This window comes from Aspergillus costaricaensis (genome assembly GCF_003184835.1).
Source record: "Aspergillus costaricaensis CBS 115574 unplaced genomic scaffold BO79scaffold_4, whole genome shotgun sequence".
In the NCBI taxonomy this organism is placed as follows: Eukaryota; Fungi; Ascomycota; class Eurotiomycetes; order Eurotiales; family Aspergillaceae; genus Aspergillus; species Aspergillus costaricensis.
Window position 1 is genome coordinate 1,171,841 of NW_020291804.1, and position 23,712 is coordinate 1,195,552.

Consider the following 23,712-nt stretch of genomic DNA (forward strand, 5'->3'; position numbering starts at 1 on the left):
GTTGCCCATTATGATTACTATTACGTGAGATTTCATTATCGTACAACTATTCATGACCTGGTTATCCCTCCACCATTATGTTACTAGTGTCCCTCGTACTACTCAGCAACAAACTCAAACGTCGCGGAGGAGAATATTCGGCATTTCCCTCTCATATTTCTGTTATATCCGTCAGCGACACATCCATCACTCGAGATCCCACGAAGAGAAGAAAAATACAAAACATACCTTCGCATACGCATCCCGCAACCGCATCTCCAGAAAACACTTAGACAACATCGTCTCTTTTAACCAGTAGTCATACAATGCCCGACCATCTGGATCTCCGGAAGGGTTCAGCGCCCTCTCGAGTTCTTCACGCACAATACGCCATCCGCCCTTCGATTCTAATCCCAACATGTATAAGAGGTGACCCACATGTACCTGGAGAAGGGCATGATGCACCAACTGCCACATTCTAGGTAAGTTATTAGTAAGAGTACGTGCACCGGGAGGTATTTCTTTGAGGGCATTCTTGTTGTTGGGATGGCGAAGAAACGTAGGATAATGGATTCCGATTCCGTCAAAGTCGCGAAGCGCGAACCCGCTTATCTCCTTGCTTGTGAGGTTCACGCGGACGAGGATATTTTGGCTATGAGCTTCGAAGTAGATTCCGTGGCGGATCATAGGGGGGAAAATGAGGGAGAACAATTTGGTGAGGTATCTTTTGTTTAATTGGTCATTTTTCGTTCAAGATGAATAGAGATTACTCATATACAAAAAGGGTATAGTATCATTACTACTTACTTTCTGAACCAGGCTTGTTTTCCCTTCAAGTCATCAAGACCAAATATAATCTCCATGTACGTTCGATCATCGTTGAAAGGTCTCCGCAATAGTCCCGCAACGGGGATGAGTGTCTCCCCGATGTCCGCCGCTCGTTTTTCTGGGCTCTTTCTAATAATGCATGTTAATTGGCAGGCTTTATCGAAGTCTTCCTGGGCACCTGTAACGGAAGCTGCTTCTTCAAATATCCATAAATCCTGGGGAAGTAAACTTTGAAGAATCTTCCCCACTGCGGGTGCCAAAGCTGCAGCATCGGGGGATATGGTCCTCAGACGAGATGTGATCTGACATTTCAGTGATAGCTTCAGGTGCAACGGGGAGCCGCCTACGTCTGGCATCATAGAGACAGTCCGCATGGAGAGTTGTGCTCGGCAACGGTTTTGGACAGCCCTCAGAATGCGTGCTTTCGGGAATAGTGGCGTGATAGCTGGGAGTTGGCGACTGAAACACGGTATGACGATCTCATTGATTGTATCATCAGGCTTGGGAATCCCAAGAGACGTTAAGAGTGGGTCCAGAAGTGACTGGAATGGTCCGAAGACTTTCATGTCTGACTTCGGAACGCAGAGGAATGATAGTTCGGGCTCTAGTAGATAAGGGATATCATCGGGCATGATGGGATCTAGGGGTGACTGGGCAAGGCAGGCTCGGTGTAACTTCGATAAGGTTAACTTCAAGTCTAAGGCGAGTAGGTAGGGCAAGGTGAGGGAAATGTTGTTGTAGTACCGGATGTGTAGGATGTCCAGATACGACTGATTGCTCCCAGTCACATAGTGAAGACTTAAGATGTAGGATTGGCAGAGTACTGGCCATATCCAACCATTTCTCTGTCTCAGCATTAGTTCTTATCTTTGAATCGTTTAGGTTGAACATAGTTGTTGGTTCACCTTGATTGTTTGCAGAATTCCGTACCTCCTTTACAAGCGTCTCTACCGCGTGTTCTTCATCTTGGCGAGAACGCCAGCGGCAGATAACGCGACAAATCACACCAGGGTCAAGCTCCTCTGATATCTCGCCGTTGAGGTTCCGGCTTAGCACAGGCTCCAGGAGATCGTCCGCCCGCACAAACCCAAGAAACCTGCCACCGTCTGTTTCGGTATATGCGTCAGCTCGCATACCGCACATGATCCAAGCGTCTTCATCACTGGCCATGGCTCCTCCGGGACTGCGTAAGCACAACAACAGACTGGTGCTGTTACATGACTCAAGGGTTGCGCAGGCTATCCCATCGTTTATCGCACTGGCGAGTACTCGTTTAGTTGTCTCAAAGAGCGCTCGTCGCCGATTGGGCGATATGGAGTTTCCTAGTAGGGGTCCTGTCATGCTAAGATGTCTCGAGGTTTGCCGATCATTTTGGGGGCATGTAGTTGAGTCTCTCGATCCATCCTTTCCCACTGTATCTGGTCCTATTCCAAAGGTCTGCAACAGCATGATGATAGCCACGGGAGTCTGAAAGATAATTGAACTGATCGCGATACACATCCGCCATTCGAAAGGCGTGGTCCACATAATAAACATATGTCGGGCTTGAATCCTCGGTCTTAGCCGAAGTCTGTGACATCAATATATTCCCTAAGCGGAAATGAGTTCCAGTAAGGCTGAGACAGTTTGTGGCATCCGTGGAAAGATATCGCCGCGGAAGAGGCCGAAATGCAACGTCACTCGGGAATCCTACTGTTTCAGATAAGGACCTTTATTGGACCAGATCCAGCTAGAAATGTTAAAAGAAAAGTGGAATTGTCATGGCAACTGGGTATGTGGAACAGTCGTGTTATCTCATGAGGCTTGCGCACATTGCTGCATACTTTAAGCATAAGAGCCGTAGGAAGGTATGGCGGAGCGATATCCACGCCATGAGTTAGTATATAAATCACTTCTAGCCCTCGGTGACAGGATCAAAAGGGAAGACTCAAGTTTGATAATATAATCTGCGAAAGGTTACATCACGTCTAACCAATGGCCAGTTTCTCGTGAGTTTTTCCCCTGATGTCTATAATTTCCGACATACTGATGAGCCTATTTCCGCTCCGCAAGGGATGAAGGCTATGACTGTTCAGCATATGCTGCATATCGCCCTTCCCCTCCCCAGGCTCTGTACGACACTGTTTTAACCTACCATCAGTCTCCCCGCGAACTATGTGTCGACCTGGGCACTGGCCACGGGGCTGTGGCTCGCGCGCTGGCCACCCATTTCAAATCTGTTATTGGAGTTGATTCCTCCGAAGGCATGTTGAAGCAAGCAGCAAGAGCTCAGAAATCGGACGTCAGTAATGTTCAATATAACCAGTCCAATGCAGAGTCTCTCCCCTTCATTGCATCGAAGACGGTTGATCTGGTGATCGCCTGTCAAGCAGCACATTGGTTCGACCCTGAGCCGCTCTGGAAAGAGATGACAAGGATAGTCCGGCCGGGGGGTACCGTTGTTTTCTGGAACTGGGGCCATTACGTTGTAATGGGACGCCCGCAGGTTAATCGGGCCGTGCAAAAGTTCTTTTTTGAGGATCTGGTACCGTACTGGCCTCAACCAGGGATATCAGTGTTCAACAATGAATGGATGTATCCCGTTGAATGCCGGGACTTTGCTAACTGGACCGACCTTACAAGGTTGGTGAGTATTCCTGCCGATGATGATGCGCCTGGCGTCTCCAACACGCCAGGAGCTATAAAAATGCGTGCATCACAGACCCTTGGTAGTCTGGAGACCCTGATACGGACATTGAGTATGGTCCATGAATGGCGCAAGGCACATCCTGAATCTTTATCAGTTAAAGAGGGCGGATGTGGCGACTGCGTGGACACTCTCATGCGAGATATGATCGAGGGCGACGAAAAATGGCGCGCCTTTGTTACGTCGGGGGGCAATTGGCGGGACATCGAGGTAGATCTCGAAATGCGCAGCATTCTGCTAATGGCTCGAAGAAAACAGTCCCTGTCGTACTGCGCAGATCCGCATGAACGTCAGCCATGACAGCATTCGTTCACCTTTCGATTGAACCTATGCAGGTTGGACCTATCTAAAACGTATGCATTTTGAAGGATACTAGAGATCGCCTTGGGGGAATAATCGAGAATGGAGGTTCAAAGTTTTGGAGAAAGTATGTAGGGAAAGATGATGGAGCGGCCCGCTGCTGCTGCTTAGCAGGTCAGGTGCTACACGTGGTTTCTCTTGTTCGCGGATTGTTACCATTTCTAGTCTTTGATTTGCCCTTGGATATCTGTCACCCATAGACTTAATTTTTTTCTTGGATTTCCTGTCAACAATATAGAATTCATTATCATAATATGCGAGAGAAGAGAAGGCGACACCTTCGAGCTCATGGCTATTACATTTCTGTCCTGGCTCGACAAACAGTCTGCAGCTCTGACCGAGTTGGCAATAGCCTATGAGCTATTTATCTTTGATCTTTTATTTTCTTTTATTTTCTTTCTTCTTTCTCTTGAAAGTCTGAGGGTTGGCTGGCTGGCATCATAAGATCTATCTAAAGGATGATCTGCAAGTCGATGCAACTATTACTAGATAGATTAGTTGGATATTATGACGCAATGACGATCAACGAAAGTTAATATGATGGGGTCTCCGCATGTTATTATTGTTGCTATATTAAGCATAGGATGGGGAATGCGTCAGAGATCGACCGTCGTATTTATGATTTGTATGAAGCATGGAGCTGCATGAACATACGGCAGGCACGTAGCACAAGCATTACACGGGTGATTGTGGAATGTAGCCATGTGATCATCTGGTCAGAAGTTGCATTCACATGCATATAAATATATATATTATTGGAAGAAGTTATGAAAATATTTATAAAGAAAGTAGGCAGAAGTGTAAAAAGTTGACTGGTCGGTGAATGTAAATGGCATGAATGTCCTGACATTCAAGGTAGAGCTTCCCGACCAGAAAAAGAAAAGAAAAGAAAATCCCAAATCAATAATAGCTATCTAGCAATATGTCTGAAAGTAGGATGGGGTATGCTGTGGTTCATCTGCCGTCTATATGCATAATTCATGATCATCAATGCAAGGGGGTTCGTAACCAAGCATGGGTTATCGTCATTGATCGGCATGTGCGCATTCAAGTTCGTGGGTGGTGTGCGTCTGCCACTCGTCATTTTCCGTTTCCACATCCGACGAGACAGATGAACTGGGGCTGGAGTGGTAGAGTGTGGTACTGGCGCTGGATAGCGGAGGGTCAGAGGACGGGGTCTCCGTTTCGGACTCGTGTGGTGTCGTTTCAGGCTGGGACACGGATGATGTTGAGCCCGTCTCATCCTGGACGGGATGAAGCAGTTTGTCACGATTCTCTAACGGTCCCAGGGTCCATCGCCATTCACAGCGACGTTTAGCTCGCTTCCTGCGCGGCGTTTGCGGTGTCAGGCTGCCTGGGTTGCTGGGTCCCGCGATTCCGTCCATCAAGGCCACTGCCCGGACTTGCCTCTCGGCATTGGAATGTTTGCGCTTCTTCCGTTTAATGGGAGACGATGTCTTCTTCCCTAAGCCGGCCTCGGGCTCATCTTCGGAAGTGCTGGAATCTGAGGGACACCCGCTGGCGTTTGAATCCGAGTCCTCATCTGATGAGGTCACCTCTGGTTGCTGAGGTTGAGGTTGAGGTTGAGGTTGGAGTGCAGGCTCGGGTTCATCGTGTAAATCAGAGTGGCGTGCCGTGTAGTGCACGGTCTGAATTTCCTCTTCTAAGGGATTGCGATAGCTGACCTGCTTCTTCGCGGGAAAGAAGACGCGGCGCGCGCTCGGTCCACCATTCGGCCCGGTAGTGGCCACCGATCCAGCCCGTCGGCGGCAGGTCGGCTCGAGCGGCGAGTTTCGCAAGATACTCTTCACCCCCAGTGGGAGTTGGTATGGGTTGTGTGTGGTAAATGGAGAGGATGGTTTGCTGAAACGTTGGTTGGATGGGTGTTTGGATGACGGAGAGGCAGTGGCGGATGAAGGGCCGGTGACCTCGTAGGCATTTTTGAAGGTATTGCGGACGGTTGGAGATGCCGTTCCGGCTGCGAGAGAGAGGGACAACCCCGTTGACGATGTGCCAAAGGTTCGGGGAAGAGAGGAAGTTTGAAGAGTCAACTTCGGTCGGGATGATATCGTAGTTTGTTGTGTGGCACTGGCGGATGAGGAGGATGAAGAGGAGGAGGTGGTGGTGGTGGTCGCAGTCGAAGCCAGACTGCAGACCATGTTGGAGGAAGAAGACGAAGGGTGGGATGCTTGCGGGGTCATGGGGGTTGCGAGCATGGCGAAGGCCCCCAAACACAACGGCGGAGGGAGCAGTAGAAGAAGAAGAAGAGGGAGGAAGAGAGGAAGGAGAGGAGGATAAACGAAATGAGATCAGAAAGCGAGGTCTTGGGGGGATGCAACAGTAAGGCCCCGCACCAAGAAGCAGCAAAGACGAAGCAGAAGCAGTAGCGCCTTGCCAACAGCACCGGAGTGTGATTCAAGATGCAGAAGTGCAACAACCGGCTCCAAGCGCGTTAAATCCAGGGACGATAAGGTTCTGAAATAAGACCAGGTGGGATCCCAAGCACTGGAACCAAGCAGACAAGAGACGTGGGCACTTGTACGAGGGTCGCCTTATTTTAGAATGATCTGCGACTCATGGTTTGCTGGAATGTTGAAGAAGTGACTGTTGGAACCAGAGGATAAGCCAGAGGATAGGCAGAAGAAGATCGATTAAAGTCGGTCCAAGAGGAAACTGGGTTAAATGAAAATGAAAATGAAAATTATCTTTTAGCCGCGGGGGAGGGAAATTAAAGAAATTAAGAAATTAAGAAATTACTGTTAATCAAAAGTGCTAAATTTACGAGTCTTCGCCATCCTATCATCCAACCATCCAACCATCCAACCATCCAAGCCGGGCTGGATGGAGTCGCTGGACTCCATCGTATCCTCAGCATCTCCATTCAGGCATGTCTTCACAGTCTCAGTGCTCCTCTGCTGGACCACCGACCGGCTAGTCGCTCCCCATCTAATTATAACCCAACTATTGACGCCGCCGCCGACGGGCCCCAGTTTTTCGATGATCGAGAATGGCCGATCTTTCCAACGGCTCCATTCCATCTGCCATCTTCTGGCCATCGACGCCCGGGCGAGACACGCGGCCGATCCATTCCTCCAGCAGTCTGATCTCCGCCATGTCTCTGCTAGAAATCTGCCTAGTGTTGACTCACATCCACCATGAGTGTATGTTTTGATTCATTTCCACGTTGGAGTATTGCTGGGTTGTCGTTCCCGGGCACGAGTTGAGAGACGTTATTTATAGCAATTGAACTGGAGCAGGAAAAAGGGAAAAGGTGCGCGTCACAGTGCCGCCCTTACGTAAGGCAGTTGCATCTGGCACGGACCAATCAAAACTGCAGCTGACGCGGTGTTCTAAAAATGGGATAGTCCCTGCACGAGTGACTGTGGGGAAATAACACCCCTTTGGGTTAGTGTCATGGTCACGCACTTACTGAGTCAGCCAGGGTCCAACCAACCAGAAAGTCTGAATGGGCTTTACCCCAGCCACCCAGCGACCGAAGCGTGACCACTGCACCAGCCACATCCCAGCCGCAGGTTTGTTGCCCAATCAGCTGGATGCCGCAATTCGCACTAAACAGAATGTTGCATCGCACTATCTATCCTACTATCTATGGATCTATCTTGGTTGACTATCGAATCTCTTCTCGCTACTTGATGACAGGTGCGGACGGACAAATTCCCTTTTTGAGCTCCCATTTCCAGCCCTCTGCATTCCGGTAATATTATCCACCGGAGGTTTTCGCAACATCCTTTTCGCCTCCCTACTACGGACACAGTAGGGACTAAGTACAAGGTAGCAGACGGAATACAACTCTCCGTTGAGGTCTGCCTGGAATCCGATCCCCACTGGCTCTCTCTCAGTCGATGCTACATAATAGTTCATGGCTGTGTTACCATCTAGAGACGACCGTCGAATCATCCTCCACTTTGTCAGTCACGCTACCCATATAGTGATCCATACTGCACTCAAATAAAAATAACGTTTTAAAAACCCTACGGGAAACGTGACTCCATTCGGCCGTTAGCTAACTGCCTCTCTGCAATTCCCACAGGATTATGATTGTTTCTACGCCTCGGTCTTTGAGGTGGAGCAGCCGGTGCTGAAAACCCTGCCGTTGGCCGTCCAGCAGAAACAGATCGTAGTCACCTGTAATTATGAGGCCCGCCGGCGCGGGTTGCGCAAGCTCCAGTTGATCAAAGAGGCCAAACAGATCTGCCCGGACGTCGTCATTGTCTTAGGTGAAGATCTGTCTAGATTTCGCGATGCATCCAAGGATCTATTCCTCTACATTAGGTCCTTCGTTTGGGGGGAGAAGGTCGAAAGACTCGGGTTTGATGAGGTATGTATTGCTAGTTTCGACTCTGCTACAGACTTGATTTCATTGTCAGGACTGCCCGTTGAGGTGGTTCTCCACGGGTTCCTGGGCTGCAGTGAGCTTCTTCGCGATCCCATCTAATACCCGCCTGCAGTTGTTCTTGGATGTCACCGAGATGATCAACTACAATGTCGATCTGTTAAATCGCTATGATCTGGAACATTCATTCTTTCATCTAGACCGGCACGAACCCACCGTGGGTTTCACTTATGATGCCACCCGATTATGTGGCTCCACTTACCCAGCTGATTCGAATACGGTCGCTGCCGCTGCGCCCTCGACGACTGCGACAGCTGACGAAGACGCATCAGCCTGGCTTTACACTCGACTGCTGGTGGCCTCGCACCTCGCAGGCTACCTTCGCGGTCAACTGGAGCAGCAGAAAGGGTACACTGCCACAGTGGGGATCTCTACGTCCAAGCTTCTCGCCAAGCTCGCAGGCAGCACTCATAAACCGAACAACCAGACCACGCTGCTTCCACCGTATACTACACCGACGCTTGCTGCGCCCAGTAATGTGCTGAATTTTCTCGATGCGCACGAAATCAGGAAGATCCCTGGGATCGGCTCCAAACTGACGCGGAAACTCTGTCACTATCTTGCTGATGAAGGCGCTCACTCAGTCCCAGCGGTGACCGCCGACGACACCGCTGACTCTGACAAGGTGACTGTGAGAGACATCCGGTTGTTGCCTGGCATGGGCCCGTCCCTGCTCAGTCGGATCTTAGGGGGTCCAGGGGCACCCCGAGATATCGGGGTGCGGGTCTGGGGACTGCTGCATGGCGTAGACAATACCGAGGTCGTCCAGGCAGGAGAATTGCCCACGCAGATAAGCATTGAAGATTCCTACGGTCGCCTGGACAGTTTCGACAGCGTCCGTAGAGAGCTAGTCTCGCTCACAGGGAGCTTACTTCGTCGGATGCGGACGGATCTGACAGAGAAGGACAGGGAGACTGACAGTACAGCAGCAAACCAAGTTGCAGTATCTAAAATCCGATGGCTCGCACATCCACGCACCCTGCGGCTGTCCACCCGGCCCCGATCTGCCACAGACAATGCGGCGCAAGCTTACCATGGGGGGAGAATTTCTCGGTCAGCGCCGCTGCCCGGCTATGTCTTTCATCTTGATGAGAGTGTAGACGCGCTGGCTGAACGGTTGGTACAAGATCAGCTACTGTCCATGTTCCGCAAGCTTCACCCGGAGAGATCTGGGTGGAACCTGCGGTTAATGAATGTCGCTGTGACGAATCTGGTAGAGGCAGCTGGAGAACGGAAGCAAAGCAGTGGACGCGATATTGGTAAGATGTTTCAGAGCCAAGGGTCGCGGCGCAACGATGCCTTGGCCATTTCTGGGCCAGTGCCTGTCTCTACGGGTAACAGCGGCACGATGATTCACGTTCAGGAACCCCTTCATCGTGGAGACGGTGCAGCCGTGACCGACAACGAAGTGGAGGAAGCTGCATGGGAAGAGAGCGATGGTGAAGATGGCATGGCTTGTGTAGCATGTGGCGTCTGCGGCGCCATGATTCCACATTTCGCCCGAGAGGCACACGAAGCATTTCATTTGGTTCCAGACTGACTGACCATGGTTTGGGGTTGCCGGGCGCTAAACTGCGGGGGAAATGATGACACCATGGTTGAAGAGTATTGACACCAGGAATGAGTGGTGATTGCTCTTGAGTTATAGTAAGACAACAGAATAATGAGCGATGATCCGTAAGCGCCGGGAGGCTTGGCGGGTGTCCGCGACAACCAAAAGCGGAGAAGCGATGAATTGTTGTTGTTGTTGATTCGGGGTCCAGTTGCAATCCCTGAACCGGACCCTGTCAATCCCTCTCCTCAAGACCCTCGCTACTTACTATCCTCCGCCTTTTCCACCCCCTCCACTTTATTTTCCCATCCATCATCTTCTATTCTCTCAATTCAATTCACTCTCGTTGAATTAAACTCGCTCTTGGTTTCCCTCTGGACCAACGTGTATTTGTTTACTACTTGGAGGGAGATTCTCGCCATTCATTCCAGATTTCCGCCCGCCCGCCAAGGCGGCTGCGCCTTCAGCCAAGCCAAACCTCCTTGGTTCGCCAACTGGAAGAATCCCTTTCACTCCCTCGTCAAGTGAGTCTCACTGCTCACTCCGGTTGTTGCGCCGTCGCTCTCTCTCCCTCTCTCTCTCTCCCTCTCCACACCTCCAGTATACTTCCTCTGAAGGTGTGAGAGACTGCGACGATCCGGGGAAGAATAAAACCCCCTCCAGTGCAGCTTAATCTCCGGAGTGATCCGTCATACATGACCGGATCCCGAGCCAAGATCTCGACCGGGTCCCATTCAGCCGTGAAAGGGAACTCATTCGTTTCCACTTTTCGTCGCTGCCTGATGCTGTGGACCGAAGGGCTCTGCTAACCCTGACTTTCCGGATCTCTCGCTGTTGTTTTGATGCCAGCACACTCGTTCAGCGCATACCTTCAACATCTCCCATCGGCTGTCTTCACTCGCTGACAGCCATGCGGTTTCTAACCTATTCCCTGCCCTTCATTGCAAGTGCTATATCACTCTTTGGGGCCAGTGTACAAGGTTAGTTCGGCGATATCCGGCGCATGGGTCTGTTCTAACTTGAATGAATGCAGCTCGATCACAAGCTCCAAGTGCCATTCGTCATGTCTCGACGCTTGACCAGCCCACCATCAAGACGCCCTCGCAGCGGGTCGATCACCTTGACCATTTTGACATCACCTTCAATATTCATGACACGCACCAGCGGATAAAGCTGGAGCTGGAACCCAACCACGACATTCTGGCAGAAGACGCATCCGTACAGTACCTCGACGCCGACGGGAACGTGCGACGCCACGAGCCCATTGCCCGACATGAGCACAAGGTCTTCAAGGGGAGGAGTCTACTCGGGCGAGGAAAAGGCATGTGGGATCCGGTCGGATGGGCGCGGATCTACTTGAAGCAGGATGGTTCGGAGCCACTGTTTGAGGGAGTCTTCAGTGTCGACGGCGACAACCATCACGTTCAGCTGAAATCGGCATACATGGAGAAGAAACGCCCCGTGGATGTCGACCTTCCTGACTCAGCGAAGGATTATATGATCTTCTACCGGGATTCGGATATGGTGCGTCTACATACGGAATTGAAGCGGTCGTCGCTCGGATCAACCTCGTGTCAAGCCGATCAGCTCGGCTTCAACACCAACCCCAACCACCCTGTGCTACAACCGTACGTCCAGGCGGAACCGGATGCGTGGGGAGCGATGTCGTTGAACTCTTTGTTTGGACTCAACAAGCGCCAGTCTGATATCGGAAGTGTGTCCGGTAATGCTGGTGGTGTCAATCTGGCGTCGACCATTGGCGATACTTCGGGCTGTCCGAGCACGAAACAGGTGGCTCTGATTGGCGTTGCAACGGACTGCTCCTTTACCGGCTCATTTAACAACGAGACGGCCGCCAAGGAATGGGTCATCAGTACTGTGAACAGCGCGTCCAATGTTTACGAAAAGTCCTTTAACATTACGATTGGGCTGCGGAATTTGACCATCACCGACAGCTCGTGCCCCGACAACCCGCCTGCAGCCACGGCATGGAACATGCCCTGCTCTAGCGGAAATCTCACCTCCCGACTGGATCTGTTCTCCAAGTGGCGCGGTGAGCAATCGGACGACAATGCTTATTGGACCTTGATGAGCGATTGCGCGACGGGCAACGAGGTCGGACTGTCCTGGCTGGGTCAACTCTGTAATAGCGATGCTTCTTCGGATGGCTCCAGTACGGTCAGTGGAACTAACGTTGTCGTTCGGTCTTCCGGCTCGGATTGGCAAATTTTTGCTCATGAATCTGGCCACACCTTCGGCGCCGTCCACGACTGTGACTCTCAGACCTGTGCGCAGGATCTTGAAGCTTCGTCTCAGTGCTGTCCTTTGACCTCAAGCACCTGCGATGCCAACGCAAAATACATTATGAACCCCACAACTGGCACAGACATCACCTCGTTCTCGCAATGCACTATCGGAAATATTTGCGCAGCCCTGGGCCGCAACAGCGTCAAGTCCAGTTGTCTCTCCGCCAACCGCGACGTCACCACCTACACTGGTAGCCAGTGCGGCAACGGAATCGTCGAGTCCGGCGAAGACTGCGACTGTGGCGGGGAAGATGGCTGTGGCGACAACAACTGCTGCGACGCGAAGACATGCAAGTTCAAGTCGGGAGCTGTGTGTGATGACTCCAACGACAGCTGCTGTTCAAGCTGCCAATTCTCCTCAGCCGGGACAGTATGTCGCGCCAGTCGCGGCGACTGCGACGTTGCAGAGACTTGCAGCGGCAACTCCAGCACTTGTCCCACCGACTCGTTCAAGAAGGACGGCACCAGCTGCGGCAGCAGTGGCTCGGGACTCGCCTGCGCGAGTGGCCAATGCACCAGCCGGGACTACCAATGCCGCAGTGTAATGGGCAGTCTCCTCCACAGCAACGACACCTACGCATGTTCCTCCTTTAGTTCCTCCTGCGAATTGGTCTGCACCTCCCCGAAGATCGGCACGTGCTACAGCGTCAACCAAAACTTCCTCGACGGCACTCCCTGTGGCAGTGGCGGCTACTGCAGCAACGGCGACTGCAAGGGCCAGAACGTCGAATCCTGGATCAAGAACCACAAGGGCATAGTGATTGGTGTCGCCTGCGCCGTAGGTGCCCTCATCCTTCTAGCCCTGATGACCTGCATCGTGAACCGCTGTCGTCAAGCCCGCGCCCCCAAACCCGTCCCGCGTCCAGTGCCCTACGGACCCTGGCCCGGCGCTAGACCTCCCCCGCCGCCGCCCATGAACCAGTGGCCGGCGCGAGGCTATCAAGGATTAGGGAACGAGCCGCCGCCACCCTATCCAGGTGTAGCTGGCCAGCCAGTACCGCAATACATGTCTCCCCAGGGGCGGTACGCTTGATTGACTTTAGTATGCATTATGATTCTTGCAGCCACTAGCATTGCATTTTGTAACGATTGATTGATTGAACTAATTGATCTTAACATTCTTTGTCTTGGAGTGGAGGCGTGTTTTAGAGTTTTGGTTTGGTGCTGGATTGTTGTTCTTTTTTCTATATGGGGTCTGGGTGTTTCTTTAAACTTACAATCAATGGATACAGTGCCCGGGGTCGGTTCACGTTTTGCTCGATCAATCTTTCTTTCTTTTTCTGTTCGTTTACCTTCTCTCCCTTTCTTGCCCATATTAGACGGGCCGTGGTATGTATGGTTGGGGGTTCTGATGTATGTATTCTTGCCGTGTATAATGAACTCTTCGAACTATATATTACTCCCGTCTTTTAGGTATAGTAAGTAACAGTGACCATAGCATAGTACTAGTAGTAGCAGTCAGGAAGGTAATTGATAATGCCTGATAATCCTATTTTCATTGTACAGTCAAAATCCCAAATCAATTGGCGCCAGTCCATGCAGAGTACGAGTGGTAAATAATTAGACGTGAACAAGAAAACACAGACACACCAAGGACAACTCAGTCAGGTAAACAAGAATAAACCAACCATCCATCTCCCATCTACCCACCAAACCGGGATATTCCACCCGATCCACATTCATATCCAATGATGGAAAAACTAAAGAAAGAGAGGTATAATAAAAATCACTGCCAACAAATCCCCACAAACGCCTCGCGCGTAACACCCCCAACACCCTCCAAATCAAATTCCTCAATCATAGCCCTCAACTCCTCCTCCTCGAGGCCCGTCTCACCCAATTCCCTGGCCACGCGCCTCAGATCCTCCAAATCAATGTATCCCTTCCCGCCTTCATCGAAGAGTTCGAACGCGCGCAGGATCTCGTCGCGCGGATCCCGCTCCAGTATCTTCAGCGCCGTGACGGCCTGAAAGGCCGATAGTGGCATGAGCAGATTACTCGGGTGTTGGGGGTTCGTAGTTGCTGCCGCGCGGTTCTGTTGTTGCTGGGGTGGGGGAGGATTGCCGGCGTTTTGTTGTTGCTGTTGTTGGACTTGGGGACGCGGGACGCCGTAGGTGGTTAGGAGGGAGATGAGCTCTTGTTTGGGGAGGGTGAAGCCTAGGGCGCGGAAGGCGACGCGGAGTTCGTGGTAGTCGAGGTGGCGGTCGCGGTCGAGGTCGAAGAGGGTGAACTGTTTTTTATCATCTTGTTAGTCATGTGTTGTTCCGTCTAGGATGCAGTGTATGTATGTATGTATGTGTTTGTTGTTTGACGGGGGTGACTTGGAGAGAGGGGGGTAATTACAGCTTCGTTGATCTCTTCGCGTTGCTCCTCTGTCAATCGGTTCAAGGGATTCGTGTCTTGTTGGGGTTGTGAATGCATTGGTGGTTGCGGTGGTGCTTGCGATGGACCTGGTGCCTGTTGGCTGGCTTTGGGGTCGGCGAAGTCGCCGGCCGTGGGAGCGCCGGGCGCGCCGGCGAGACTGCGGTGTCGCGAGAAGGAGGAGGCGCTGAAGGGGAGGGCGTTGGCGTTGATGGATCGATCGGGGAGTTTTCCGGAGGCGTAGGAGCGCGTGCCGAAGGGTTGTGAGGAAGCCATTGTGTTTGGTTGTTGGTGGTGTGGTTTAGGTCGGTGAGAGGGCACCCCGACCGCGGTCGGTCGGTGGGGGATGGAGGGTGAGAGTCAATGGAGGGGTGTTGTTGGTGCAAGGAGTTGAGAGAGTGGGATTGGATTTGCGATGGCTAAAATGACAGGTTGTAAGGGGGGGGTGGTGGTGCAGTGGGTAAACAATCTGGAGACTTTGGGCGATGAGATGAAGAGCTGGAGGAGAGAAGAGGAGAGAAAGATGGAGGTGGAGACGCGATGGAGACGCGAGGCGGCGGTTTGATTGGCGGCGGAGGCTAACCTGGAACACGTTTGGTTTGAAACATCCTACTTTGTACTTGTTTCTTGGTAGACTAGAAGTCTAAATTGTAGAAATCTATGGTCTATCACATGAAATCCATTTCTTCTACCACGGTCTATTGTTCTCGGTAGGAAAGTATGTGTGAGGCTGTTCCTAGATGTACCCCTGGTATCTGCTGGCCTCCATGGTTACTCATACTGACATCCAATCGCCCGATGTGCACTTCCCCGTGCCTGGACAGGGGCAAGATATTTCTGGATACCCCTACATGGATATTGATGGTATCCGTCTGACCGTGCAGACGGACCTACGTCCCAGATCTGGCATTGGCATACTGCCAACGTTCGAGGCGATCGAGGTGGTCTTGTGTAAGCATATTCATGCCATGAGGCACAGGCTGGCTATGCGTGGCCTTGTGTGTGTGTGATAACTGAGGGTGGGTCAATGGCACTGGCAGGTTTGTTCTGCCTCATTGACAGCGACATAATAGTCTACCTCATAAGATCTGGGTCCACTTGATGCCCTAGATCGCGATCCTCCAAAAACTTCCGTCCCAGAATCTGCTCCGGAAGATAGTCCTGGACAACCTCCCCATCGACATAGTTAGGATTATACTTGTATTCCTTGCCGTATCCGAGCTCCTTCATCAACCGAGTCGGCGCATTGCGCAGATGGATGGGAACCGGTAACCCAGCAACGCCGGGCTCTGCTAGCGCAGCAAATGCATTGTTCAGGGCGCGGTACGACCGCGTGCTCTTCTTTGAGAGTGCCATGGCAACCGTCGCATGTGCCAGATTGATCCGTGCCTCCGGTAGGCCGATCTTTTCCACGGCCGAGTGGGTCGAGATGGCTAGCGTGAGCATGCTGTTGTCAGCAAGCCCAATGTCTTCTGACGCGACCACAATCAGACGTCGAGCAATATAGAGCGGGTCTTCCCCCGACTGGATCATGCGAGCAAGATAGTATAGCGCCGCATCCGGATCGCTCCCCCGGATGGACTTGTGAAAGGCGGAAATGGTATCGTAGTGTTGATCCCCGGCCCGGTCATAAACAAGAGTCTTCGTCAGTGACCGCTTGATTTCGTCTTTATTTATTCCAGGCCGTTTCGACAGATCCATGGCGAGCTCAAGAAGATTGAGGGACGTCCGCGCGTCCCCATCGGCGAACTTGGCGAGGTAATCAATCAATTCCTCATCGACCAGTTCCGAAGGCGAATAGTTCGGTCCTTCCAGGCGTAGTGCCCGATGAAGGATTGATCTGATATCCTCGTCTGTAAGTTTGGACAGAGTGAATGTCCGACACCGGGACAGCAGAGCGCTCTGCACCTTGAAGGAGGGGTTCTCTGTGGTTGCACCAATGAGGGTAACCTGCCCACTTTCTACGGGCCCCAGAAAAACATCTTGCTGGGACTTGGAGAATCGATGAATCTCGTCACAGAAGATGATGGTCTTCCGTCCCGTCAGGCTGAGCTCACTCTTCGCTTCGGAGAAGATCTTCTTGCACTCGGCAACCCCCGTACTGGTGCTGTTAATCTCGACAAAGCGACTACCAACCATCGAAGCAATCACGCGAGCAATAGTTGTTTTCCCTGTTCCTGGACCACCCCAAAGGACCATGCTGGGAACCCGATCTTGCTCGATCAGCCCCCGAAGCACCCCGTTTGGCCCTACAAGCTCTTGCCCGCAGACATCATCGAGAGTCCGGGGACGCATGCGTTCCGGTAACGGTGCAGCCTTTTGCAAGGCGCTAACCTTGGGTTTCTTTGGCTCACTCGACGGTTGGCTAGGCCCAGATCTCTCGTATACTTCCGACGAGTTGGCATCGTGCGGTGTCGCCCGTTTGCCGTTGACGTTGCGCAAGGGGGAAGACGTCACATTCTGATCTCGCTGTCCATTTGCTTGAGCAGACTGGGCAGTAGCTTTCTTCGCAGAGGCTGGCTGGAAGAAGCTGGGAACCGGAGCTTTCTGAGTGGCGGGAGTCTCGCCCGAGCTGGACGGCTCTTCGATAAAGTTCTGGCAGTCGGAATCGATATGGTCGTTAATCTTTAGGGAGGAGACGGACTGGCTGCAAATGGGACAAGACACCATGATGGCGGATAGTCATTAGAGTTATAACAGAAACACTACCAGCAAGCTGGGTGCAGAGCAGCTCCCAGTGGCGGCCATGGGAAATGGAGCTATCAAATCACTTTCTGATTAAGTGGTGAAACGCGTTTCCGACGCGCGCGATAAGCCGGCTGACTAAGAATAGTGGGAGTCTGTTGTGCCTGGGTGCCTGAGGAGTTAACTGAATGCGTCACTTCCGATGCTCGGTCTGATTTACAACCAGAACATCACTCCAGTCAATAGCAAGAAAGCATTCATTCATACTGCATCAATTGATTCGTCGACAGTCTCTAATAGCGTCTAGTTGACATTCGCGCACTCCCTACCGAGGTCCGTTCCGAACTCATCGTTATCGCGCCCATCGGAGCTCATCTCTGTCTACTACTGTCACTGCTACTGTCATTGCTGTACTTGAGGTAGGGATGCACATGCCGGAGGATGGCGACAGTCAATTAATCCCCTTTTCCTCCAAGCACTAGATCTTCTATGTGACAGAGAACTCGTGTCGAGACAGTCTTCAATCCACTCTTGTGGAACGGTATCTTATCAGCGCTGTCCGACCCAGCAAAGCACGCAATTATAGTTGGCGGCCGCCAAAGCGAGTCCCGCTCTTGTCTCCCCCGGATCTGATCTGACTCTCTTCGCTACTTTTTGAGCCACTCTTCTTTTCCCTTCTCTCCTCTCCCCGCTCTCCTCCAATTTCTCGGCCCAGCTGCCTCTATGTTCTCTGGCCACCGCGCTGCTATTTTCTCTACCAGAGCCATCAAGTTTCAGCCCTCACCGGCCGTTTTCCTGCGCCCCTCGTCCACTCCCACACTACCCCGCCAGTCTCTCTTCCGAGCGATGTCGGCCACCACGGCTCGTCCCGACCCTTTCAAACCGGCAGCCAGAGTCGCTGGCCAGAGACAGGATGTCTGGTGCGATGCGCGCGAACTCTTACCTTCCTGCTTCTCACTGTCTGACCGGATCGCAGGTCCATTGTCAATGAGGCCGCCGCTGCCTCCCCCGTCCAGCCCATCGTGAACATGGGACAGGGTTTCTTGTAAGTTTTAAATCGCCGAACCAGGATGACTGGAGTTTCTGACCATGATTCTACTTGCGCAGTGGCTACAACCCTCCCAAGTTCGCCCTGGATGCCGCCAAGGAGGCCCTTGACCGTGTCGACTGCAACCAATACTCCCCCACCAAGGTACAACCGGACTGCGACATACCCATACCGGAACATTTGCTCACCTTCGATTAGGGACGCCCGCGTCTGAAGAAAGCCATCGCCGACGCCTACTCGCCTTCCTTTGGCCGGGCTCTCAACCCGGACACCGAGGTTACCATCACCACGGGTGCAAATGAAGGTGGGACATACTGAGTTGTGTGCGCGACTGGTAGCTGACGGACTGTTCAGGTATGCTGAGTGCCTTCATGGGCTTCATCGAGCCCGGCGACGAGGTGATCATCTTTGAACCCTTCTTCGACCAGTGAGTCACCTGTATTACTGCCATGCGAACCCGTCTGACGGCCCCAAAGGTACATTAGCAACATCGAGATGCCCGGTGGAAAGATCCGCTACGTCCCGCTTCACCCTCCCAAGGATGGCGCGACGAGGACTTCCCCCGCCTCCGAGTGGACGATAGATTTTGAGGAGTTGGAGAACACCATCAACGACAAGACAAAGATGATTGTAAGCTTGCCTTTACCTCCTAGTTCAAAATGTTATAATACTAACCCGCTCTTAGGTCCTGAACTCTCCGTAGGTGGCTCAATAAATGCCCGTTTTAAGCAGAAAACTGACCAAACACAGTCACAACCCCGTTGGCAAGGTCTTCTCGCGCGCTGAGCTGGAGCGCATCGGAGAGATTTGCGTGAAGCACAACCTGATCATCCTTTCCGACGAAGTCTACGACCGCCTCTACTACGTCCCTTTCACCAGAATCGCTACCCTGTCTCCTGAGCTCTACGAGCGCACTCTCACCGTCGGCTCTGCGGGCAAGGCCTTCTACGCCACTGGCTGGCGAGTGGGATACCTCATCGGCCCCGAGCACTTGATCAAGTACGTGGCCGGCGCGCACACCCGCATCTGCTACAGCAGTGTGTCTCCTCTCCAGGAGGCTGCCGCCGTTGCCTTCGAGCAGGCCGACAAGGTCGGATTCTGGGACGAGAGCCGGGCTGAGATGAAGAAGAAGATGGAGCTTTTCTGCGAAGTCTTTGACGAACTCAAGATCCCCGTGAGTATCCTATTGCCAATATTTCTCAAAGCATGAATTAACCATCGCTCGCAGTACTCGGACCCCGAGGGAGGCTACTTCGTTCTTGCCAACATGTCTTCGGTGAAGCTTCCCGAGGACTACCCATTCCCTCCTCACGTCGCCAGCCGTCCTCGCGACTTCAAGCTGTGCTGGTTCCTGATCCACGAAGTCGGTGTGGCAGCCATCCCTCCCACCGAGTTCTACACCGATGCCAATGCGCACATCGCCGAGGACTATCTCCGCTTCGCCGTCTGCAAGAACGACGACGTGCTGGAGACGGCCAAGGAGAGGCTGCGCGGTCTGAAGAAGTATATTGCATGAGCGTTTCAACATGTTTGATTAATGTGACAGGCTAGCATAGAGCGGGAACTTGATATTGCCTTCAACGGCTGGTTCAACACTACTATATAGGAAGAATTAGAGGACTTCAAAAGGGCTGGTTGGCACAGGATTCAATTTCATCATCCATCTTTAGTATCTTCATTTTACACATTCTCACTTTACTCATGCCACATCTACCACAACTAAATGATCGTATCTCAGGCATATTACACAACGATATCCACCTCACAGACAAGACAACATATCCATCCGAGCCCCCTTCTCTCCTCGTCTTTGCCTCGAATCTCCTGCTCCAGAGCAACAAACCCAAGCAGACAACCGAAAGAAAGAGACTTGGACAGAAAGACAGGTAGAACAGACGCAACGCAACGACCAGCATCGCGTCAGCATCCCATCCCACTCATCCTCCCATCATCATCATCTACCCTCGCAACCCATCCATCCTCAGGCCAACATCTCCCCCAGACTCCCCCCTCCTCAACTCACTCACATCTCATCCCCCTCATTAAACCCCTCGATTTCCATGTCTCCCGTACCCGCCCCATCCCAGCCATCCCCCCTTCTGAAAACCCGTCTATCCTCGTCCGCCACCTCCTCATACCCCTCCCCCCTCATACGCTTCATCGCATCCCCAACAGTCGGGTGCGTCGTCCTGGCGGCCCTCAGAATCCAATACGTGGACTCCAACGCCTCAATCACCCGACTATAACCCCTGCCACCAATGGATCCCAGCAACCGACGATACTCACTCCGACACACTGGATCGTGGCAATTGCGGCGGTTTCGTCCATCCCAGTCAGTTTCGCAGGCATGGCGGGCGCCGGTGATGCGTTCCTGGATGGTCACATTGAACTCTTGCAGGAATTGGTAGCGCAGGGAGGGTTCGATGTGATTAGGGGCGTTCGAGAGACGCAGTTTGTCCCGGATGAGACGGTATAGGTAGTCGGTTAGGTCGGGGAGTTCGATGGTCACTGTTTATGAAGGAATTTATTAGTGAGTGTTATGTGGGAGAAGGTAAGGGAGGGGAGGATCTTACTGAACAGACAAGCCGCGAGAACACGACGGAAACGATCTTTCTCTGCGGCGTCATCGAATTTCACCACGTACATCACTCTATTCGAGCAACGGATCGCGGTCTTATCACCTGGTAGTCCGGCGGTCACGAAGTCAAGCCAGTCCGTGAAAATGAAGTAGTCGCCTTCTCTGAAGTTCATGTTGAAGTGGACTGCTTGGCGATGACGCTCTGGCATGTCGTAGTGATGGACGCAGGGGATCATAGGGGGACCGACGCGCACTCGTCGGGGAATTGAGGTCTCGCGACATGGGTGTTGGAATACCATCTGGCCGCAGTAGAGCCAGTGGGGTTTGATGTCCTCGAGTAGGTGGTCTCTACTGCAGTAGCGTACTTCGGAGTAGGGCCCGCATCGCGGACAGATCACTGTTGCTCCGTCCCACAGGTTGCAGCGTTTTTCGCAGTGGGCTTTGGCACAGGGGAAGCCGTGGCTGTCGAGCTGCCAGAAGAAGCCTTCGGGTTTCTGGGCGGAGAGGGTGCCCTGGGCGTTGGTGATGGCCTCGTTGGGGGTGGAGAGGGAGTGGGAATGGGTGCTGCTTGGGGGTGTGGGTGGGAGGGGGTGGGCGTGGTGAAGACTAGTGGCGTGGCGATGACTGGCTGCCTTGGACGAGGAGGGTTCAGAAGATGACTCGGTTGTCTGGGGGCTGGTTTGCAGCGTTGTGTTGCTCCAGCCAGTGGATGCTGTGGACACGGGGGTGGAGGTTGAATTGTCGATTGAGCTGGGACCTGCGGTTTCTGGGTCCGTTTGACTGAGTGGTTTGTGGCAGTTCAAGTTACCGGCTGTAGCAGCTTTGCTGGCGAATTCTGGAATGGGAGACAATATTGTCTGGCCGGAGCGTGCTTCACAATTGCTATCCTGTCTTGGGGAAGACTCGTCTGATACTTTAGAGAATGCTGCCATGGTTGCCTGGAGGGAGTCAGATGGATTATTGAGAAGAGCACGTTTTCCAGAAAGAACCGTGGCATATGAAGGAGTGATCACAGTTCTTCTCGCTCTGTCCACTGGTTGGGGACCACGCTGAGTATTTATGCCCCCCAAGGTATCGTTGCCTGTGACTGTGTTCACTCGCTGGATCCGCTGCTTGCCTTTGATGTCCAACTTGCTCAGTGACTCGATCAGAGTTCGCTTCTTGTCACTGTCCACTGTGCATCCCTGAGACACCTGGTTGTCTGGCGTGGGTTTCTCTTTACTTGCAGCAACGCTAGAGTACAAGCCCTTGGCTGACATACGACCAAAGTGTGACAGGTCCTCTATACCTTTTGAATGAGACAAAGCATCACTCAAAGTTTTCGATTCCGCGGTAGGCTTACTGTTCAATTCAGAGCCCTGACTCCCAGACGTCTCACTTCCGGAATCACCTAGCAGGAGTTTCTTCTTCTTGTTGTACTTTTCCTTCTTTTTCCTATTCCTTCTGGCCCTTGCCTCCCCGGGAGGTTCCATCACCACAATCCGGGGAATCGAAACAGCACGTTGGCTGTCGGCAGCAAGTCCCTCCTGGGGATTTTTCGGGGTAGATGAGCGACTGATAGTCCGCGCACGTATGAGGTTTATGGCGCCGGATCGCGTGTTGCTATCTTCGTTCTCAACCTTCGCCTCTTCTTCGTCTCCTGCTTCATGTGGACTCGTCAGTATATCTTTCTGCATTGTGTATGTGGAAGGGGAGAAGGATAGATGCGTTCAGGCTTTGCTCACCTGAACGGATACTATCCAAGTTTTGTGGGTGCATGTTTCTGTTCATCGTGGTGTTGGGGATCTATCTGTACCTGTTGTTCCCGTGACCAGAATAAGCGAGATGAAGTGAATAACGCTCACTTTCTCGACTGCTCTGTTGGGGCTGTTTGCCCTTTCAAGCTGCGGAGGCGGTCTGCGTTGTGCAAAATTCATTCAATGATAGTTCCTTCAAGTGATGGTGATTACCCAGTGAGCGATTTTACAGCATCAGTTTACTTCTTTCACTGGAGGTTCTGGCTGGCAGGCCTGGTATATTGCATGCAGAGGACTTTGATGCCAGACTTACATTCCCTTGCTGGGAAGAAAGCCAGATCGTGGAGGAGGATGCAAGACAAGCAGAATGGGGAGATCGTTGTGAGTGTGCACCCAGACTCTGTCTGCCAGGCTACTCTACGTCACCATGTTGCGTGTCTTGACAATGAATACTGACGCCTTTTATGTAACAACATAACTGATAGGGAAAAGCAACTACAGAGTTCGATCCCACAGAAGCATCTGAGGTGAATCTGCTACCTCCGTACTTGAATAAATGGTTATAAAAATCGCTGTCTTTCCAACTGGAGACTTGCGGTAGCTGCCCAGTCTGGCCTGCAATATACCACTGCCTCAGAAGAACATACCACCACTAAGCGGAAACTCCCGGAATACTCAGCACACTTGTTTATGGTCGATACGCAATATATTGTTCATTGCCTCGGACATCGGAAATAGCATCTGGGAGACGCACAGTCCAGGAGGGTAAACATTGTGGATTGGACAGATGTCACTCTGGCTGGCAGGTAAATCTACTTAACCTCACATGATCTATCTACTCAGAAACAGTACTGCCTACAGCAAGCTTTCTTGTGGTGACTCGTCTCATTGCAGGAGCAAATAGGAGTGCTAGCAGAGAAGGCATGGCGGGTATATGAGACACTCCTGATTCAGATGCGTCGGTGCATGTTCATTTACTCATTACTGTCACTTACACCAGATCACCAAGAGTGGAATTTCAACAGTATCATTCAATGTCAAGATGTTTAAACGGCTGAGAAACCCGGTTGTCTTCATTTAATTTGCTTTAGGCGTTGGACATCACGTGCCCGTCCATTTCATCCAGTATCCAAACCCAAACGCCCAACTCAACTACGAACTTCTCTTCAACCGCCCTCC

General features: G+C 52.1%; 9 protein-coding genes across 9 annotated transcripts; 4 read left to right on the plus strand and 5 right to left on the minus strand.

The window, feature by feature from the left end:
• Positions 1–114: 114 nt before the first annotated feature.
• On the minus strand, positions 115–2,683 carry BO79DRAFT_188558 (uncharacterized protein; the record flags this gene model as incomplete). The annotated part of the gene is made up of 4 exons (XM_025680603.1): positions 1,738–2,683; positions 787–1,496; positions 229–703; positions 115–159 (listed from the first exon to the last, which is right to left on the minus strand). The coding sequence occupies exons 1-4, from the start codon at positions 2,341–2,343 to the stop codon at positions 115–117; spliced, it is 1,836 nt and encodes a 611-aa protein (XP_025543702.1). The 5' UTR covers positions 2,344–2,683.
• Positions 2,684–2,803: 120 nt separating this feature from the next.
• Positions 2,804–3,899, plus strand: BO79DRAFT_207256 (class I SAM-dependent methyltransferase). The gene is made up of 2 exons (XM_025682141.1): positions 2,804–2,868; positions 2,942–3,899. Exon 2 carries the CDS (start codon positions 3,053–3,055, stop codon positions 3,791–3,793), a length of 741 nt encoding a protein of 246 aa, XP_025543703.1. The 5' UTR covers positions 2,804–2,868; positions 2,942–3,052; the 3' UTR covers positions 3,794–3,899.
• Positions 3,900–4,644: 745 nt separating this feature from the next.
• On the minus strand, positions 4,645–6,526 carry BO79DRAFT_207257 (uncharacterized protein). The gene has a single exon (XM_025682142.1). It carries the CDS (start codon positions 6,067–6,069, stop codon positions 4,879–4,881), a length of 1,191 nt encoding a protein of 396 aa, XP_025543704.1. The 5' UTR covers positions 6,070–6,526; the 3' UTR covers positions 4,645–4,878.
• Positions 6,527–7,008: 482 nt separating this feature from the next.
• On the plus strand, positions 7,009–9,837 carry BO79DRAFT_235416 (putative DNA polymerase iota; the record flags this gene model as incomplete). The annotated part of the gene is made up of 3 exons (XM_025684475.1): positions 7,009–7,014; positions 7,905–8,192; positions 8,242–9,837. The coding sequence occupies 3 exons, from the start codon at positions 7,009–7,011 to the stop codon at positions 9,805–9,807; spliced, it is 1,860 nt and encodes a 619-aa protein (XP_025543705.1). The 3' UTR covers positions 9,808–9,837.
• Positions 9,838–10,623: 786 nt separating this feature from the next.
• admB (ADAM family of metalloprotease ADM-B) lies at positions 10,624–13,253 on the plus strand. The gene is made up of 2 exons (XM_025689438.1): positions 10,624–10,799; positions 10,853–13,253. The coding sequence occupies exons 1-2, from the start codon at positions 10,730–10,732 to the stop codon at positions 13,156–13,158; spliced, it is 2,376 nt and encodes a 791-aa protein (XP_025543706.1). The 5' UTR covers positions 10,624–10,729; the 3' UTR covers positions 13,159–13,253.
• Positions 13,254–13,605: 352 nt separating this feature from the next.
• Positions 13,606–14,969, minus strand: cdc31 (putative cell division control protein Cdc31). Its single transcript, XM_025684476.1, has 2 exons — positions 14,469–14,969; positions 13,606–14,355 (listed from the first exon to the last, which is right to left on the minus strand). The coding sequence occupies exons 1-2, from the start codon at positions 14,760–14,762 to the stop codon at positions 13,852–13,854; spliced, it is 798 nt and encodes a 265-aa protein (XP_025543707.1). The 5' UTR covers positions 14,763–14,969; the 3' UTR covers positions 13,606–13,851.
• A 265-nt stretch (positions 14,970–15,234) lies between these two features.
• On the minus strand, positions 15,235–17,199 carry BO79DRAFT_166821 (ssDNA-dependent ATPase MGS1). Its single transcript, XM_025679338.1, has one exon. The coding sequence runs from the start codon at positions 17,154–17,156 to the stop codon at positions 15,561–15,563; it is 1,596 nt and encodes a 531-aa protein (XP_025543708.1). The 5' UTR covers positions 17,157–17,199; the 3' UTR covers positions 15,235–15,560.
• Positions 17,200–17,408: 209 nt separating this feature from the next.
• On the plus strand, positions 17,409–19,861 carry BO79DRAFT_166825 (kynurenine--oxoglutarate transaminase). The gene is made up of 10 exons (XM_025679339.1): positions 17,409–17,590; positions 17,654–18,091; positions 18,148–18,216; positions 18,279–18,363; positions 18,418–18,523; positions 18,574–18,646; positions 18,696–18,849; positions 18,905–18,918; positions 18,970–19,393; positions 19,448–19,861. Exons 2-10 carry the CDS (start codon positions 17,895–17,897, stop codon positions 19,733–19,735), a joined length of 1,410 nt encoding a protein of 469 aa, XP_025543709.1. The 5' UTR covers positions 17,409–17,590; positions 17,654–17,894; the 3' UTR covers positions 19,736–19,861.
• A 381-nt stretch (positions 19,862–20,242) lies between these two features.
• BO79DRAFT_225167 (uncharacterized protein) lies at positions 20,243–22,473 on the minus strand (the record flags this gene model as incomplete). The annotated part of the gene is made up of 2 exons (XM_025683721.1): positions 20,243–20,727; positions 20,793–22,473. The coding sequence occupies 2 exons, from the start codon at positions 22,471–22,473 to the stop codon at positions 20,243–20,245; spliced, it is 2,166 nt and encodes a 721-aa protein (XP_025543710.1).
• Positions 22,474–23,712: the final 1,239 nt, after the last annotated feature.